Source organism: Sapajus apella, unplaced genomic scaffold (genome assembly GCF_009761245.1).
Source record: "Sapajus apella isolate SASKATOON/1434 unplaced genomic scaffold, GSC_monkey_1.0 scaffold12, whole genome shotgun sequence".
Lineage (NCBI taxonomy): Eukaryota > Metazoa > Chordata > Mammalia > Primates > Cebidae > Sapajus > Sapajus apella.
The window spans coordinates 36820856-36841504 of NW_022436952.1; the positions used below are offsets into that span (position 1 = coordinate 36820856).

Genomic DNA, 20649 nt, shown 5'->3' on the forward strand with positions numbered 1-20649 from the left:
TTTTTTCACATATATATTTTTTAAGACAGAGTCTCGCTCTGTCACCCACGCTGGAGTGCAGTGGCACCATCTCAGTTCACTGAAACCTCTGCCTCCTGGGTTCAAGTGATTCTCTTGCCTCAGTCTCCTGAGTAGCTGGGATTGCCCACCACCACACCTGGCTAATTTTTGTATTTTTAGTAGAGACGGGGTTTCACCATATTGGCCAGGCTGGTCTCAAACTTCTGACCTCAAGTGATGCACCTGCCTCCACCTCCCAAAGTGCTGGGATTACAGGCATGAGCCATCGTGCCCAGCCTGGGTTTTTAAGGTTAAATATATGACTTCAAAAGAAAGTTAATGCTTGTAGTGGATACTCCCATGTCTCCTGAAAGTTGAATTCACTTGTTCTCTATCAGGGTATATGGGTGGAAAAGTTGGAGAGGTGCTAAGTTAGGATATTCTCTGCCAAACACATCCTTCTCACCCTGTTTCTCAGATCCCCTGCTGCTTTAGTTAATACTCTTCCAAAATGGAAGAATCACAGAAAAGACCTCATTACTCATTAGTGTGAGGTTTTAACTCATCCACTTATGGACCACTAGATATACGGAAACCATTAAAAAACAAAGGCAACAACTAAAATGTGTTCATGTATTTACCCTTATTTCAATGGGTATTCAAACTAACGCTTCAAAAATAAGTTAGCTAGTAGGAAGAAGGGAAAATATCCTGTGGTAACATCTATACTTATCAAAAGATAAAGAAAACTACAAGAGAAACCTTGTATCTACTAAAAACACAAAAATTAGCCAGGCATGGTGGCGCGTGCCTGCAATCTCAACTACTTGGGAGGCTGAGATGCAAGCATCCCTTGAACCCAGGAGGTGGAGGTTACAGTGAGCTGAGAGTGTTACTGCACTCCAGCCTGGGCAACAGGGAGAGACTCTGTCTCAACAACAACAACAACAAAGTTACTAGCATGTCAAATAGATTGCATTGCTTTGGGCTTGCCTTTATTTAGCAAATGAAGGGAATGAAAAACGTTCTTTTTATGCATTTTCTATGTTCTTTGTGCTTCATCAACTAATACTTTTGTTACTCTTTTAAAGGAAAAACTATCTTGAAAACATTTCCAAGAAATTCTACTACAAATTGGAACTGACTTTATAGAATTACTTTGGCCTAACTCTCCTTTTAAATAAAAAAACCTAAGGCCACAAGGACCAGCATTTGATGTGTATTCTAAAGTGTCCTGTTTAATGTCCAGGTTGGAAGCATGTCGCAATGAGTAAATAAGCAATAACTAGAATATTTCTCCCAGGAATCTTTTTATTTTTTTCATGTACTCTATCTGCCACTAAAGGAGAGTCAAAGGTGTAACAAGCCCTAAACTTCCCAGCAATACATTCAAAGTTGCTTAACAGGCTCTCTAGGACATCCTGGAATCTTCTAGATTGGAGCTATGTTTATCTGTCCCCCAAGCACTCAATTTCAAAGCATTCAGTCACTTACCCGCGAGCAGATGCTGTGATTTTATAAGTTCCTGGAACCAAGAGACGCCAGTAATCTCCAGTTTTGTAAGTAGTCACTGGGTGATTAATTTCAGCAACACTAATGGTGGCATTTAATATACCCCTGCCATCTGTGGCATCTAGAACAAATCCTTTGACACCCTGGTGAACCTGGATTAAGTACAAGGACACCATATTTCAATAGTAAACATCATCTAATTATCTTGTGAGGTCATATTCAAAATAACAGATTGTTAACACAAATAAATGGAACAAACAGGAATTTAGGAGTTCAGAGTAAAGCTAAATGCAAATGTTCATTAATATATTTCTGAAGGCTAATTTTTCACAGGCTTTGTTTCTCTTTATCGTGAAGAATATAAGTCATACTGTTTAAAGTTTAGCACATTCTGATTTTTCAGAATATGACATTCTACAAGAAAACAGGCCTAGCCTCTTCAAAAGGAAATGGCAATTTTTTAAAAATGGAAGGACTCTTCTAGATCAAAGAATAGTAAAGAGATATAATAATCAAATGCAATGCATGAAACATGACTAGATCCTGGTCATAAAATACAGCTATATATAAAAAAATAGCTATAAAATTGCATTTGGGGGACAAGTATGGAAATTTAAATATAAACTAAGTATTAGGTAATATTAGAGAATTACTGTTAATTTTCTTGGGTAGGATAGTAGCATTTAGAGATAGCATGTAGGAGAATATCCTTATTTTTAGAAGATAGATGCTGAAATATTTAGGGGTAAAATACCATACCTGCAATTTATATTAAAATAGTTCAGTCAAAAATATGTGTGTATATAAACAAAATTTACATTAAAATAAAGCAAATACAACAAAATGTTAAAAATGATAAATCTAAATATAGGAATAATTATTGGTTAGTCATAACTTTTTTGGGTATTTAAATTTTTTCAGAATAAAATGTCTATAAATATAGTAAACAAACTCACAGCCTTTATGTCACACCACACAGGAAAAAGAAAAAAGCAGAAATGTACTGGCACAAAGTATTAGTCAGATTATCCTATTTAACATTAGTACATTTCTTGTACTCTTTCCCTATTAGCCACCATATATATCCAAAAAAAAGGAAATTAATCATTTCACAGTAAATCACTGGCAATAAGAAAAAGAATAAAAACACTTACTCCACAGCCTATCTTTCTATCACTTGTTAAATTATTAAGTGTGTATCCAACTTATGTTGGTCTTTTATAAACACAGAGTAAAAAGTGGCCACTAACCTCTAAGAGTGAAACACCACCACCTTGTTTAGTCATTTTCCTCAACTTTTCCTCATGCATACAAATATACTCATTTCCATCAATGACTTTTCTAGATAAATATACTAAACCCCTTGGAATATACAAATTGGTTAAATATACTAAAACAAATTGAAATTTTAAAGAGTATATTCTAAAATCACTGCACAAAAACCATGTGTACACACAAAAATCTCTTTACCCTAAGGAGAAATTTCACACTTCACTCCTGAATAGTCACCTGTTTCATAAACTGGATTAGAGATCTTCGATTCTGTTCCCAAAAATTTGGCAGCTCTTTCTCAAATGGGTATTTCACACAACCTAGTTCAATAGTCACTTCAAAGCAATTTGTTTGTAAATAGTTCCAGTCCTGCATACCTCCTAAGGGATAAAAATTAAAATTAACCACTCTGAAGAAGTTCTAAACAGCTCAGATTCCAAAAGGTAAGCAATATTCCTAGTAAAAAGCCAAATTCATCTTCTATTAGCATTGACTGAAAAACAGTAATGTGTTCATGTGAGGGCACTTTGATGGTTGTGATACAAGCAAAACACCTATACTTTCATGTTTAATTGTTCAAATATAGCTTACACTCTACCTATTAGCACAAGTAAGATTCTTTGTAATAGCTAGAAGTAAAATGTAACACTTTAATAAAGTTCTAGTGATTAAAGTGTTACATTTTACTTCCAGCTATTACAAATAGCTAGAACCTTCATGTTTAATTGTTCAAATATACCTTACACTCTTCCTATTAGCACAGTAATAGCCAGATGCAAAATGTAACTTTAATAAGATTTAGCACATTATTCTTACTCAAACCTCAATGTACATCAAACATAAAAGTTGAAAAGAATATTTAAATATTTTAAACTATTTAAACAATGTTTTAAAAATGATGATTATTTCTCAAAATTAAAATCAGTAACAAGCAGCACCATCTGGAAAGCAGAAAGGCCACCAAGTTTCTAAGGCCTTGATATAAAAGAATCTTTACCTGGGACATTATACCAATTAGCTCCATTTGTTATTCCATGAGGAAAATATTCATTAGGGTACATATTCTTGCAAGGTCTACCTTGAAACATCTGGGAATTTTCCTGGAAAAACAAAAGAATCTTTACTTATATTTGTTTGCGTCTCCATCAAAAAATTCTGGGAAGATACAGGAAAATAATAAAAGTAGCTTCCAACAAGGTGTGTGAGGGGTGGAGGTAGGACTGGGGTGCGGATATGAGCAGTGAGACTTTTCAGTGTATAGCTTTTTATGTCATTTTGATTTTTCACTATGTGAACTTATCTGTAATTAAAAATCAAAGTTAAATGTGCTCTGTAAGAAAATATTGACAACTTTGGCCAGGTGTGGTGGCTCATGCCTGTAATCCAAGCACTTTGGAGGCCAAGGCGGGCGGATCATCTGAGGTCAGGAGTTCAAGACCAGCCTCACCAACGTGGTGAAACCCCGTCTTAAAAGAAAAAAAAGAAAGAAAATATTGACGACTTCATTTATTACTTGCAATTACAAGTAATATAAAGCCCAGCCAAACCCCTCTCTAAAAAAAAAAAAAACTTCTACTCATATTCATATTTTTGTTTCATGCTTTCAAGGAGCTTAAATTCCAAAAAAGATAGTACACATACAATGAGAGTAAGCAGCTTTTACCGACTTCTAGTGTGAATAAGATGGCCCTTCTGTGCTCTGACTGCCCTCTGTACAATTCTCTTATCCTATTATAACTAATTGCATCTTTGTCTTCCCTAAAGACAATACACTATTCCTTGAAACAGTTTTGTGTCTCTGTGTCCTCAGCATCTAGCACACAGGAGGCATGCAACTGATCACTCAAGGAAGGGCAAGAAAACTGCCATGGAGGCACAACTAAATGCCATTGAACGAGGAAAGAAAGATTACATCTGATTACAGTAGTAGCGGGAGTTTCCTAGAAGAAACTGAGCTTTGAAAGATGGTCAAAACTTCATTTACCTCTTTTTGAAACAGAAACAAAGTACTGAAAGTATGAAGAGAAAAATAATAATTTCCCATTTTTCTACCATGAAAAATTAACCATTTAACTTTAAAATACATGAACAAGGACAGGTAAGCTCATGCCTATAATCCCAACACTTTGGGAGGCCAAGGTGGGAGAACTGCTTGAGCTCAGAAGTTCAAGACCAGCCTGGGCAACACAATGAGACCTTGTCTCTACAAAAAAAAAAAAAAAAAAAAAGTCAAGCATGGTGGTACATGCCTGTAGTCCCAGCTCCTGGGGAGGCTGAGATGGGAAAATAGCTTGACCCCGTCAAGGAAGTCAAGGCTGCAGTAAGCCACGATTGCACCACTGAACTGCAGCCTGGGTGACAAAGCAAGACTCTGCCTTAATAAAAATAAAATAAAAAACAATCCCCCTTTAGAAACTTAATATGCCAATTATAGGCTTATCATCCCATCACTCTCTTACCAAATAAAAAACTATAATTTTAGATTTTGGTAATAATTATATGCATGCTCTTTTGCTTTTGTTTTGTTTTGGTTTTGAATCTGAGTCTTGTTTTGTCACCCAGCCAAGAGTGCAGTGGTAGAAGCACAGCTCATTGCAGCCTCAATCTCCCCATGCTCAGGTGATCCTTCCACCTCAGCCTCCTGAGTAGCTGGGACTGCAGGCATGCACCTCCACACCTGGCTAATTTTTGTATTTTTTGTAGAGATGGGGCTTCACCATGTTGCCCAGGCTAGTCTTGAACTTCTGCGGCTCAAGCAATCTGCCCACCTCAGCCTCCCAAAGTGTTGGGATTACAGGTGTGAGCCATCACACCGGCTCTGGTTATATAACTTTGTTTTTTTTGAGATGGAGTTTTGCCCTCATTGCCCAGGCTGGAGTGCAGTAGCACGATCTTGGCTCACTACAACTTCTGCCTCCCAGGTTCAAGCGATTCTCCTGTCTCAGCCTCCCGAGTAGCCGGGATTACAGGCATGCACCACCGTGCCCGGCTAATTTTGTATTTTTAGTAGAAATGGGGTTTCGCCATGTTGGACAGGCTGGTTTCGAACTCCTGACCTCAAGTGATCCACCCGCCTGAGCCTCCCAAAGTGCTAGGATTACAGGCATGAGCCACCACGCCCGGCCATATAACTTTTACATACTGATTTTTTTTTAACTTATATGTGAATAGAGAATGGATGTTCCACCCCTCAATCTTCTTTAGGTTTTCAAAATCCACTTTATTGAGATATAATTTACATTCCACACAACTGACTAGGATGACACTCAAATTCCATTTAAAGTGTACAAATCAATGGTTTTTAGTATTCACAGAGTTGTATAACCACCCACCACAATAAATTTTAGGATATTTCGTCACCCCAAAGAGAAACTCTACACCTATTGGCATTCTCCATTTAACCCCAATCTCCACTCCCCACCCCCACTGCAAACCCTAGGCAATCTCCAATCTACTTTCTCTGTGTCTTTATGGGTTCGCCTATTCTGAACATTACATATAAATTGAATCATACAATATGTAGTCTCTTGTGACTTATTTCACTTAGCATATTTTCTTTTTTTTTTTTTTTTTTTTTTGAGACAGAGTTTCACTCATGTTACCCAGGCCGGAGTGCAATGGCGCGATCTCGGCTCACCGCAACCTCCGCCTCCTGGGTTCAGGCAATTCTCCTGCCTCAGCCTCCTGAGTAGCTGGGATTACAGGCACGCACCACCATGCCCAGCTAATTTTTTGTATTTTTAGTAGAGACGGGGTTTCACCATGTTGACCAGGATGGTCTCGATCTCTTGACCTCGTGATCCACCCGCCTCGGCCTCCCAAAGGGCTGGGATTACAGGCTTGAGCCACCGCGCCCGGCCACTTAGCATATTTTCAAGGTTCATTCAAGTTGTACCATGTATCAGTACTTCATTACTTTTTATGGCTGAATAATATTCCACTGTATGATTTTTTTATGTCTACTTAACAGATTGTTTACCCATTCATCAGCTGATAGACATTTGGGTTGTTTCCATTTGGGGCTATTATGAATAATGCTACTACAAATATTCATGTACAAGTTTTTGTGTGAACACACGTTTCCATTTCTCTTGTAGTAGGGTATATACCAAGCAGTGGAATGCTAGTTCATACTATAATTCTATATTTAATGTTTTGAGGCACTACCAGACTGTTTTCCAAGGCAGTTATACCATTTTACATCCCACCAGCAATGTATGTACAAAGGTTCCAATTTCTCCACATCTTTGCCTATGCATATTTTCCATTTTTTAAATTACAGCCATCCTAGTGGGTAAGAAGAGGTATCTTACTGTGGTATTGATTTGCATTTCTCTGCTGGTTACTAATATTGAGCATCTTTTAATGTGCTTGTTGACCATTTCATCTTTTTTAGAGAAATGTCAGATCCTTTGCCCATTTTTCACTTGGATGTGTGTCTTTTTACTATTTAGCTGTAAGATTTATTTATATATTCTAGATCTAAGATGTTTATCAGATATATGATTTAGAAAAATTTTCTCTTATTCTCTGGGTCATCTTTTTATTTATTCATTTTTTGGGGGGCTGAGGTCTCTTTCTGTTGCCCAAGCTGGAGTGCAGTGGCATGATCATAGTTCACGATAGCCTTTACCTCCTGGGCTTAAGCAATTCTTCAGCCTCAGCCTCCCAAGTAGCTGGGACTACAGGTAGGTACCACCACACCCAGCTTCTGTGGGTTGTCTTTTTAATTCCTTGATGTTATCTGTTATGGATTGAGTTATGTCCTCCAAAAATATATTGAAGTCCTAACCCTCAGTACCTCAGAATGTGATCTTATTTGAAACTAAGTTCCTTAAAGAGGTAATCAAGTTAAAATGAGGTGATTAGCACAGGCCCTATTCCAATATGACGGTGTCCTCATACACAGGGGAAACTGGGATACAAAGACACAGGGAGAATGCCATGTGATGATGAAGGGTTGGAGTGATGCAGCTAGAAGTGAAGGAATGCCAAAAGTTGCCAGCAAAGCACCAGAAACTAGGGAGAAACAAGGAAGGATTCTTCCACAGTTTCAGAGGGAGCATGGCCCTGGCAACACTGTGATTTTGGACTTCTGGCCTCCAGAACTGTGAGGCAATAAATTTCTGTTGTCTTAGACCACTCAGTTTGTGGAATTTTGTTACAGCAGAACCAAAAAACGAATAGTTTTCTTTGCAGTAAATAAGTTTTTAAACTTGATGATATCAAATGTATCAATCTTTTTTTGTCACTTATGCTTTTGATGTCATATTTAGAGGAGAAACAAGGTCACAAAGATTTATTCCTTTTTTTTTGAGTTTTATAGTTTTAGTTTTTATATTTAGGTTTATGACCTATTTTGAGCTAATTTTGGGGTGTGGTATGAGGAAAGTATCTAGTTTATTCTTTTGCATATAAATATCCAATTGTCACAGCACCATTTATTTTAAAAATCTAATCTTTGCCTATTGAATTGCCTTGGCATCCTTGTCTAAAAAAAAAAAAAAAAAATCAACTGACCATCAACTAAGAATCTTTTCCTGGGCTCTCAGTTCTATTTCATTGATCTATGTGTCTGTCCTTATGCCAGTACCACACTGTCTTAATTACTGTAGCTTTATAGTAAGTTTGGAATTGGATGTATGAGTTCCCTAACTTTTGTCATTTATTCTTTATTTCAGAGATAATTTTGTCTTTTTCTTCCATTTTTTTCCCGAGTCCTATAAACTTTATTTCTCCCTGGTTTTTGTTTCCTGGCTTCTGTTTTTATTTTTTGACTATCTGAGATGAGGTAGTTTCTCATATTTTCAGTGTATGTTTGGGTATACTTAATCTGTTTAGAGTGCCAACTGAACAGTTTTCTTCTGCTTATTATTTTTTGCTAATGGTAGGGTTTCCTTAGTTTCTGTATGTGAAATTTCATTTCCTAATTTTCTGCAATAGTTTTCCATAGACTTTATTTTCCTCTTGTTCATTTTTATGATATTGGGCATTTAATATTATTCCTGGCTTAATGGTATGCTTTTCTGTCGGTCTAGCAAAATCCAGGTTCCTCGGTGTGGTTGTTTTATATATTTGTCTTGGTGCTAAGGGTGGAGCTGGGAGTCTTCTGATTTTAAAGTTATTTTCTGTCTTGTAAAAACCTTACATTTTCCTCCACTTTTTCTTTTTCTCATTCACCATCTAACTACCAAGGAGCACTTCTTCATTTCTTTTTTTGCCTTTTTTTCTTCCTCCAGAAGCTATGAGTTTGGAAGATCTCCCTGTAACCATCCTCTCCTTTTAAATTGTGCTTATCCCATTAAATCTCACTGGATCCTTTAAGTTGTGTGCATTTTGAAATCTGTTCCCTGTATTCCAGAGCTTTCATCTGCCCAGTTACTCCTTCAGTATTTTCGGATTTAGTGCATATGTTATGTATCGTGGTCATTCCAAATCACCTTCACAGCTGCCCTTCACTGGTACCCACTTCTGTCCTCTCCGTTAAGTTTTCTTGGTCTGCTTTACCGCATCATGAAGCCTTGTGGTGGGGTGAAGGTGGGGTAGGTGCATGATAGAGCATCCTGAAATTTCTTGATTTTTTTTTTTTTTTTTTAATTTACAGTTGTTTTGCAGTTTCAGGATCTTCTGTGATGCCAACAGTGTGGTTTTGTGTAAAATTTGGTACTTATAAAGTTGTTTTATATTGTTTAAAGAAAAATTCTGGGAGGTTGGTTATCACATAGCCATCATTGTCTTTGGCTGCTTAGAAGTCTCCCAAAACTATTTACTTTTCAGAAGTTTGGAAGAGTAAATATAAAGAAACTTGGAATGGTAGTTTCATGGGGGCTTATTAAAGTTAGCAGAAGACATTATTTTTAGAGGAGCTACTTATTGACCAAGAAAAAGGAGGCTGTGCGTGAAGACTAAGGAGTTTAATTATCACCTTTCCGTTTACAAAATAAGATATGAAGACACAATATTCCAGGAGGCAGAAGGCAGTGGGATCAAGAGATGGAGAATATTGTTAAGACACAGATGAATAACAATTGAGAAGACAGAATCTTAGTGAACTCACATCAGGTTACTCAAAGTTCTACTTTAGTTCAATGCAAAGTGATCTACTATGAATAAGAGGGATAGAGCTGGAATAGGAGGCTCAGATAGAGGACAAAGGCTCTGAATCACCACAGTGGGAAATGAGCCAGGGAGTCAAGTAGCTAAACAGGAAATACTGTCATGTAGGACTGAGGGTTCAGCTGAAGTTGGAGAGCATACATATGGACTACAGCAAATTGCCATGACTGTGTGACTACTCTGGGCTGTACTTGTAATATTGGAATGGAGAAAGGAGATAATGGTAATTACTAAGGATTGGAGGGCAAAGCAGGTATGTCAAAAGGGTATATAAGATCCTTAGGAAAATCACTGAAAATGTATGTCCATGGGTCTAGGCTACATAGAAAGGTAAATCAAATCAAAAGGGTTAATGGTCTAAGAAAACAAAGAGAAGATAAGGAACTGGAAGCCATAACGAAGGCAAAAAGCAGAAATCATGAGAATGAGCATAGAACATGATGGAAATATATACAAAATCTGACCATTTAATTTTTATTTTGATGGGTGGGACACTATCCATTCTCCTCTTATTACTCCATATATGTACTTCAAAAAAATACTTATATCCAAACAGAAGGCAATAATTCTCTAAAGTGAAATGAACAGCTGTACTCCTCTAGTAGAAACTGAACAATCTCACAAGATTCATTTGTAGAGAATGAGGGAGTGGGAAAAGTAGAATGATTTAGGGCTGCGACTAGAGAGCACAGAGTTACGGTAATAATACTCATTACCTATAACCAATAATAGTACCAATATAACCAATAATAATACTAATTCAGTTGTAACACCAAAAACTGAAACTAACAAGCCTAGTTTACACACCTCAACATTTAACATGTTTTCTAAGAACGATTTTTGTTTTCTTGAGACAGGGTCTCAGCTTTGTCACCCAGGCTGAAGTATAGTGTTGTGATCAAGCTCACTTCAACCCCAATCTCCTGGGATCAAGCGATCCCCCCACCTCAGCCTCCTAAGTAGCTGGGAAAACAAATGTATGTCACCAAGACGGGCTAATTTTTTTATTTTTAGTAGAAGCAAGCTCTTGCTATGTTACCCAAGCTGGTCTCAAACTCCTGAGCTCAAGCAATCCTCCTGCCTTGCCCTATCAAAGTGCTGGGATTCCAGGCGTGAGCCACCATGCCCAGCCCTAAGAATGATTTTTAAATTAAATTTTCACACACACACATTTTAACATTCCTGATTGTAAGGGTAATCCATGTTCATTATAGGAAGTTTGGAAAACACAGAAATTTTCTGCCTGCTTTTCCTTGTTATATGTAACTATAGGATCTTAGACTAAAGTTTGGCATTTTTTTTCCTGTAAAGAACCAGACAGCAAATATTTTAGACTTTTTAGATCCAAAAGTCTTTGTTGCAACTACTCAACTCTGCTCTTTGCATCTATTAAGATGATTACAGGGTCTTTCTTCTTTAGTTTGTTAATATAGTAAATTATACTGACTTTCAAATGTTGAAGGAGAAAGCAGACACACACAGTATATAAAAATATAGCTGTGGCTGTGTGTCAATAGAATTTTATTTACAAAAACAGGCGGTGGACAAAACTTCTTGGCTCCAGAGCTATAATTCATTAAGCCCCTGTTTTGGTCTATTTTACATGGCTTATAACTTATTTGTCAAATGAAATAAACTGACATGCTATGTTTCAGGTACTGTGCTAAAACCATACGTAAAAGGCCAATGGAGAAAGATGTGTAGTATATTCAAAACTGATGTAGGAAATAGGAGAAAAAGCTGTTTTTTGGAAACAGCTGAACAAGTCATGCTTTCTTAACAAAGGAAGCACTTGACCTGAGTGTTGCAGAACTTTAAAGCATATTTTTTGATGAAAGAATTAATTTTATGGCATCTTATATTCAAATACAAGCCTACCTTGGAATAAGAAAGTGCTATTTGTTGAAACACAGCATCATCTGGTGATTTACTATACGTGGCAACTCCTCGTTCATCATCATCAAAAGGGTAGTTAACCACCAAAGAACCTATAAGGGAAAAGAGGAAAATGCATCAAGTTGTCTGTTCAAGATGCATCAGTAACATAAAGTAAGCTTTTCAGAATACTGCCAGAGAAGGGAAAACAATAAAATTTGCCAAGCAGAATTTCCTCAGTAGAAATGAAAAATATACTAATTTCTCCAATAGAAAATCAAAGTGAATAGAGAAAATATCTTTCAAATGGCTAATTTTCTAAAGCCAAAAAAGGCATAAAAGATTTATAGTACTTCTATCAAAGTCTACCTCAAAAAAAAATTAGCATCAATATAAAAAGAACTAGCAACAAAATAAAAAAAACAGATAAATTGGACTGCATCAAAATCAAAAACTTCTACACATGAAGGACATAATTAAGAAAGAGAAAAGATAACCTACAGAATGGGGGAAAATAATTTGCAAGCCAGTTATTTGATAAGGGTCCAGTATCTAGAATATATTTTAAAACTCTTAAATAACAAAGACAAAAACTTAATTAAAAATTGGGCAAAGGACTTGAACAGATATTTTTCCAAAGAAGATATATAAATGGCCAACAAGCTCACGAAAAGATGCTCAGCATCATTAGCTATCAGGGAAATGCACACCAACACCAAAATGAGGTACCACTTCTCAACCACTAGGATGGCTATAATAATAAAAGTAGAAAATAATAACTGTTGGCGAATATATGAAGAAACTGGAATCTCAAACATTGCTGGCGGGAATGTAAAATAATCCAGCTGCTGTCGAAAACAGTTTGGCAATTCCTCAAAAAGCTTAACACGGAATTATCATATGACAATTCCACTCCTAGGTGTATAAACAAAAGAACTGAATACAGGGGCTGGGTACGGTGGCTCATGCCTATAATCTCAGCATTTTGTGGGAGGCCAAGGTGGTTGGATTGCTTGAGCCCAGGAGTTCAAGATCAGCCTTGGCAACACTGGGAGACCCTGTCTCTATAAAAAATTAAAAATAAGCTAGGTGTGATGGTGTATGCCTGCAGTTCCAGCTACTTGGGAGGCTGACGTGGGAGGACTGTCTGAGCTCAGGAGTTTGAGGCTGCAGTGAGCCATGATCACACCACTTACACTCCAGCCTGGGTGACAGAGTAAGACTAGGTTTCAAAACAAGGGTTGCGGGGATGGGGAAAGGAAAACGGATTCAAATAGATATTTGAATGCTAATGGGCACAGAAGCATTTTTCATTTTGTAGTCAAAAAGTAGAAACAACTCAAATGTCTATTAGTAAGTAAATGGATAAAGAAAATGTGATACTGATATATGCACATGTATATACAATGTACTATTATTCAGCCATAGAAAGTAATGAAGTACCGATATATGCTACAACATGAATGAACCTAGAAAACACTATGCTAAAGAAGCCAGACACGAAAGGTCACATGTTATATGATTCCATATCTATGAAATACCCAGAATAGGTACATCCCTAAAGACAGAACAAAGATTGGTGGTTACCAGGAGTTGTGGGAAGAAGGGGATGGGGAGTCACTGTTAAATGGGTATAGGGTATCCTTTTGGGGAGATAAAAATGTTTTGGAACAAGATAGAGGGGGCAGTTGCAAAACACTGTGAATGCACTAAATGCCACTGGAATTATGTAAACTTCACCTCAATAAAAAAATTAGTACCAAAATTTTTGAAAATTTATGAAAAAGAATATTGTTTTCCCCTATAATCTTTCAAGATCCTTCTAAATTATAAAGTTGGCAGTGAAGGGAATCAGAATATGCTGCCTTAGAATATGACTCTTTAGCATATTAATTATTTAAAGCTGAAGGCAACTGAGAAACAGCACATGCAGGAAAGGCTATCTACCCTCCCCATTTCTGCCTAAAATTAGGGCATAAATTTCCTGTGAGAAAGTTACCTTCTTGGTACCATCAAAAATGGGATAGTCAATGCCAAGATGAGCTGACACAAACAAACATTGGTAAAAGAACCCTCATCTTTCAGTAGTTTCCCCCACATATTTCCTAGTCACTTTCCTACAATTTACCACCCCTAAAAGTTTAAACCCCTTCCTTTGTGTAGTCACTTTTCCACAAGGTATTACCCTTTGTTATAAGAGCACTAAGTCCTCAACACTTACTGCCTTTTTGAGGGTTTCATGTCTTTCCTATGAACTCCCCCACCGCCTGTTGCCTGTGTCACATACAAATATTAATATCAAATAAAATTTATATGCTTTTTCCTTTTAATCTGCCTTTTGTTAGCTTAATTCTCAAGCTCTAGCTGCAGGATCTATGAGGTTTTCTACTCTTATACAACAGCAAAGAAATTCTCCTTTAAATTGCTTTGCCAAGATTTTAAACTCCATTTAAATAAAGATTTTAAGATGAGAAAACAAAATATGTCATGGAAACAAAGATGTTTGCATGACTGAAGATTCCCGCCTCTCAGCATGCCAAGGTCTTGATACCACATCTGTACATCTGTGACTTATTTTCAAAGGCATGTAACTATTATTAACTTTTCAGATTTAGCCAACATGATGTGTGATTTATTCTGAGAATATTAAAGCTCTAAATAAAAAGTGTCTTCTACCAAACATAGCATTTAACATATAAAATATAAAAAAACAAAGCAAAAAATTTATTTTGCCAACCAGGGTATAACTTCATAATTCTTATTTGGCTCTTTAAGAACAATATATGATTACCACCTGTAGAAGCACTTTTTTCTACTATTGGCAATCTTTCAAAGCATTTTTTGGAGAATCTCAATTAACTTCCTAAATCTAAATATCCATCAGTATGTACTATCATTCTAAAATGGCAGGCTACTCTAATGCCATGAAGTCTCATACTTCTGGATGTTCCAATAAATGTTGACACTAAATTTCTTCCCCACTGTCCCTGGTGTTAATATTTGTCACTTTTTTTTTTTTTTAGTAGTTTTACTGATATAATTCAAATAACATACAATTCACCCATTTAAAGTTGTTTATATTCACAGGGGTGTACAGCCACTACCACTATCTAGTTACAGAACATTTTCGTGACTCCAGAAAGAAACCCTAAAACCCATCACTCCCTCATCACCTCTTACCACTCTTCACTCCAGCCCAATCCAATCACTAATCTACTTTCTGTCTCTATGGATATGCCTATTCTGAACATTTCATAAAAATATAATTATTAACTTGATAAAGAAAAAAGAAATAATAATCATACAATATGTGGTCTCTTATGACTGGCTGTTGTCACTTAGCATGAAGTTTCAAGAATATATGTCGTAGCATATATCAGCACTTGATTCCTTTTCATGCCAAATAATATTCATTGTAAGGGTAGACCACATTTTATTTATCCATTTATCAGATGATGGTTGTTTGGGTTGTTTCTGCATTTTCATTATTGTGAGTAATACTGAATGAACATTCGTGTACACTGAACATTCATACACATTAGCATTGTACATTAAATGAATGAACATTTTGTTCAAGTGAGTTTATGTGTGGACACATTTTGGTTCTCTTGGGTACTGATACCTTCACTCTTATTCACAATCTTAGTTGGACGTTGTGATGATTTTTAATCTTGACCTCTCATCCTATTCAACCGATCCATCCCTGCTAAATTATTTGGAGGTATATAAACTCAGGTGCTACATGAGAATGTGGTCATTCTGCTGCAGTTAAGCATATGCCAAGTAAAAGAGAGTATCAAAATCTAAATGTTGGTATTAGTAGACATATCAGTAAGAGCATATCAAAATTTAAATTTACATAAAAGAGTTTATGAACCTTCAGGGAGAAAGCAGAACTAAACATTCGGATCAACTTTTATGAATGACAGAGAGCATGTTATCAAGTTCCCAGTGTGAGGGATAAATACAAAATACCTGAAGAACTATGAGAAAAAGAGAAGAGGAGAAGGAAGAAGCAGAGTAAGGGGAGAGACAGGGAAGAGGGAGAGGAGAGGAGAAAAAAAAGACAGAGAAGAAAGGGGAGAGGAGATAGGAGGGAGAGAGAAGCAGTACGTGAGAAAAGAGAGGAGAAAGGGGTGGAGAGAAGAGATGGAGGCAGAAGGAGAAGACAAGAGGAGGGAAAAAAAGGGAGAAACAAGGAGGAAAGAAACAACCAGGACACTGGCTGAAAAAGTAATGAGAAAAGACCTTTATTGTTATCTGCCATAAAAGCAGTAACAGGATACTCATTTTAAGAAAGCATAACACTACAAACTGATAAAATTCCACCAGGATTTCCAAATGCACTCAACAAGAACTAATTACTAGAATATAAAGTTGCCATACCTCCATGCAGGTTTGCTGAAAGTACAAATGGATAGGACTTCATCCAGCTCATTACAGCAATAGTTTCTGGTTGGGTAGGATCTGTGATTTGAACAAATTGGTCTGGGAAATTTCTGTTCAAGTCAAAGTTGTTGCTGTTGTTTCTGCCAATTACACTTATTGAATCTCCTGTATGATATGATAAAGGATTCAAATTTAAGCCATGTTCGCTTATATCTTATTCCAACACGTACTACTTCAGATATTTTAACTCAAGGCAAATGTGAACATATCAGGCTTCACTATTATCAATCGCCTGTGATTATGAAACTGTCTTTGCAAAATTATTACAGTAAGAGAAGTCTGACATAGTTTACTCTACCTTGATTCTTTTTTTTGAAACAGGGTCTCACTCAGCCACCCAGGCTGGAGTGAAGTGACATAATCTCAGCTCACTGCAACCACTGTCTCCCAGGTTCAAGTGATTCTCCCATCTCAGCCTCCTGAGTAGGTGGGATTACAAGCACCGGCCATCATGCCCGGCTAATTTTTGTATTTTTTAGTAGAGACGTTGTTTTACCATGTTGTCCAGGCTGGTCTTGAACTCCTGACATCAGGTGATCCGCCCACCTTGGCCTCCCAAAGTGCTAGGATTATAGGATTGAGCCACAATGCCCGGACTCTACCTTGCTTCTAACCTCCAAGCTGTCCTTGGTCATTCCGGGGCATAGGCCAAGCTAACTTTGGAAGGAATTTAGCTTACAGTTTAATCTTAAAGCAAGAATGATAATAGCCTTTCCCAAAATGAAACTACCTTTGTAAAAATAATGAAAGGCCACACAGTTGGGACTGTAAGAGGGCCGAAATTGGCTAACATGTATGTGTAATTAAAGTACAACCAGCCATCATTTCGGAAGTTAGAAGATTTGTAACTCTCCCAATTGCTCCTGTAGATAACATCCCTATTGCAGAACCTAAGATTGGCCTTTTTAGATGTTTTTCAGACTTTTGCATTTCTGACAACCAGCTGATACGACCCAGACCAGCGACTTGTGACTCAGCTGGTCCTGTGGCTCCCAACCAGATGGTGACTCAGCACATGAGGACTGTTTTCCACATCCCTATGATTTCATCGCCAACCAATCATCCCATTCTCTAGCACCTTGCCCATCAAACTGTCTTGGAAAAACCATAACCTCTGAGCCGTTGGGCAGACTGACTTGAGTGATAACTCCAGCTCTCCTGTGTGGCTGGCCTTGCGTTAATTCAACTGTCTCTTTACTGTGATACTATGGTCTCAGTGAACTGTTTTGCCTGTGCAACAGGCAGGAAGAATCTGTAAGGCATTACAATTTTTCTTTTTTGAGATGAAGTCTCGCCCTGTTGCCCAGGCTAGAGTGCAATGGCATGATCTTGGCTCACTGCAACCTCCACCTCCCAGGTTCAAGCAATTCTTGTGCCTCAGCCTCCTGAGTAGCTGGAATTACAGGTGTGTGCTACCATATCCAGCTAATTTTTTGTATTTTTAGTAGAAACAGGGTTTTACCATGTTGGCCAGGCTGGTCTTAAACTCCTGACCTCAAATGATCCACCCACCTCGGCCTACCAAAGTGCTGGGATTACAGGCATGAGCCACTGCATCTGGCCAGGAACTCTACACTTCTCTCTGTACTTGTATGAAGCTCATTAAGACATTGTAAGAAATACACCAAATGAAAAGAAGAAAATTGTGATATGCTCACATTAAAGTGATCACAAAAAGGTAAAGTTAGCCAAGAACAAAGTTGGAAGTTTAACTTGATGGAGGAAAAAGTTCAATTTAAGCTTAACTGTGCATATTCCATTTTAATAGGGAGTGGGAGCCTTACTATTGTCATTATAATGAGAAAAATTGCAAGAGATTGAAGAAAACTGGAGGACTCACTAGTGTAATTAGTTCTACCTTTCAGAAAGGTCTGGGGAGTGTGTAGGAGGGATTTGTGGCACTGATAAAGAATAAGGACATTATGGGGAAAACCTGAAAAAAAAAAACCTGGAAGATCTTGTGCCTATTGTTCAAGAGCGCTTCTGGGTACTAATGACCAACTGATCCTCCCAATAGTCAGGGCAGTGCTAGTAATAAGTCATGAGGCTCCATATCATACTGTGGTGCCTATTCTACTGATAGATATCATTGCCTAGAAAAAATCACGGGCTGGGAAAAGATGAATTCTCACTCCCCTAGTGTTGTGCATAAGGTGGCATGTATCAGTCTATTGTCCCAGCACATACTATAACACCCAGGAAAGATGGGCTTCCCAGAGAAGGCAAAGAAACGGGAAGTCAATAAATTAGCAGGTCTGGAATATGCACAGAGAGTAGAACTGAGCGCCAAAACAGAGTCGCTGGCTTTCAGAGATATCTGGTTTGATTTTTCACTTATGAAATAAGATTCCCAAAATAATGATTTAATAAGAACTGTAAACCTAAAACAAAATTCTAAGGCCCTGCCCAACCATCTGAATAGATTCCCTCCTCTTGGCCAGGGCACTCCAAAGTTAACATGAAAGACTGGTTCAGGCCATGACGGGAAGTGGGGGTCAGACATGTCTTATTACACCTCCTCCCTTCTGGAAATCAGGAAAAGCCAATCAGCATTTAATACCAACACAGACCTTAAGTCTGATAAGAAACATTTACAATCTGTTCTCTCTCAAGCCTGCTACCTGGAGGCTTCATCTGCATGATAAAACTTAGGTAACTACAACCTGTTTCCTAACCCAGACATTCCTTTCAATTGATAATAACTCTTTTCAACCCTGGCCCTTTTAGGACCAAAACAATGTATATCTTAAATGTATCTGATTGACGTCTCACGTCTTCCTAAAATGTATAAAACCAAGCTGCTCCCTGGCCATCCTGGGCAGATGTCCTGAAGGTCTGAGGGCTGTGTCATGAGCCATGGTCGCCCATATTTGGCTCAGAATACATCTCTCCAAACATTTTACAGAGTTTGACTCTTTGTTGACAGAGCTATTGCTAAAATGAAACAATTTGTAAAAATCTTATACTCTATTTCAAGTAAATAAGAGCCATTACCAAGTGAAAAACTCCATTAAAAGTATAAATTTGATCACATAATTGTTGAGTGGGCCAGATCATCTCATAAGAATATAAGAGCTAAAATCAATCATAAATTATAAGGAAAAAAACAAGAAGAAATTCCAAAAGAAACAGTTCAAATTCTCTTCTATATCAAAATAATCATGCTATATGGTGATCGAAAGATTAAGCATTAATAGCTATTCTTTACCTTCCTGGGATTTTTCATACCCATCAGGATTCATGGATGGCATAAGGTGAATTCTAGTGCTACGAACCAAATCTGTGACTTCAGGGTCTGTTCCAAAGTTCTTACAAAGGTATTCGATGAGGTTCAACAGCAGTTCTCTTCCAACCACTTCGTTTCCATGCATATTTCCAATGTACTTAAATTCTGGTTCACCTGAAAACAAATTACATGGAAGACTTTTTTCCTTTTTAATCATCATGGACTCTTTTTTTTTTTCCCCAACTTATATAAATCGTGGACTAAAAATTTTTTTAAACATGTATTTTTGGCAAAGGAGGCAGAAAAAAACCTTCAGAAACATCTTATAAAGCAACTTTCTTACTAATACATATGTCTGAGCAGGCTCAAAGCATATATATGCCATATAATATAAAGAAATAACACTATTAGCAGAATAAATCTAATCTATGCATGTATTAAATATCATGCCTAATATGGGTTAGCAAAAGGATTTCCTTCTTTTCTGGGAAAAGATTGGTTACATTTTCTTTTTTTCTTTCTTCTAATTTTAGTTAGGTTTTCTTAATACCAGTTATACATACTATAGGTGACTTTTCTGGATGAAACATGGCAATACTGAACATGGCTTTGGGAGGCACTACTGCAATTATGTGTAAGACCATACCAATTACCTGGTTCATGGACACCTGGATTATCAGATATCTCCATCACATAAAGTTCTCTTGACTCTACTGATTTTCCCAACGAATAAAGTCGAGTAATGTTAGGATATTCATTGGCAAACCTTCTCAAGAAGATTTCCATATCAGGGAAATGGTGGTGGTGAAAGTCCTTTGGCTGAATTGGCTGGTAGGAGGATGATGTTCCAGAAGGAATATTAGGTATAGCAACTGTGCTAGCAGTTGCTACAGCCTCAGTTGTGTCAGGGATTACTGAAGTTACAGATGGCCTGAGGGAAAAATCCACCTCTGTGGCTGGTCCTTCTTTTACCACTATATTAGTAACAGTCAATGGCATATACCTGAAAAAAAATTTGAAAAAGTAAATGGTTTATAGTTAAGACATACAATGCTTTAACATTATAAAAGCACAGTAGAGGCCGGGCGCGGTGGCTCAAGCCTGTAATCCCAGCACTTTGGGAGGCCGAGGCGGGTGGATCACAAGGTCAAGAGATCAAGACCATCCTGGTCAACATGGTGAAACCCCGTCTCTACTAG

The 20649-nt window shown here is 37.4% G+C and overlaps 1 protein-coding gene across 2 annotated transcripts in view; it reads right to left on the minus strand.

Moving 5' to 3' along the window:
* Positions 1 to 20649, minus strand: part of CPD (carboxypeptidase D) — a 70180-nt gene that overhangs the window by 19893 nt on the left and 29638 nt on the right. For both annotated transcript variants that reach the window (XM_032280983.1, XM_032280982.1), the window contains exons 5-11: positions 20104 to 20453; positions 19433 to 19624; positions 16162 to 16329; positions 11779 to 11888; positions 3782 to 3884; positions 3022 to 3164; positions 1495 to 1664 (exon numbers count right to left, since the gene is read on the minus strand). In XM_032280983.1, the coding sequence (XP_032136874.1) occupies positions 1495 to 1664; positions 3022 to 3164; positions 3782 to 3884; positions 11779 to 11888; positions 16162 to 16329; positions 19433 to 19624; positions 20104 to 20453 (1236 nt within the window). The remainder of the gene's footprint in view (positions 1 to 1494; positions 1665 to 3021; positions 3165 to 3781; positions 3885 to 11778; positions 11889 to 16161; positions 16330 to 19432; positions 19625 to 20103; positions 20454 to 20649) is intronic.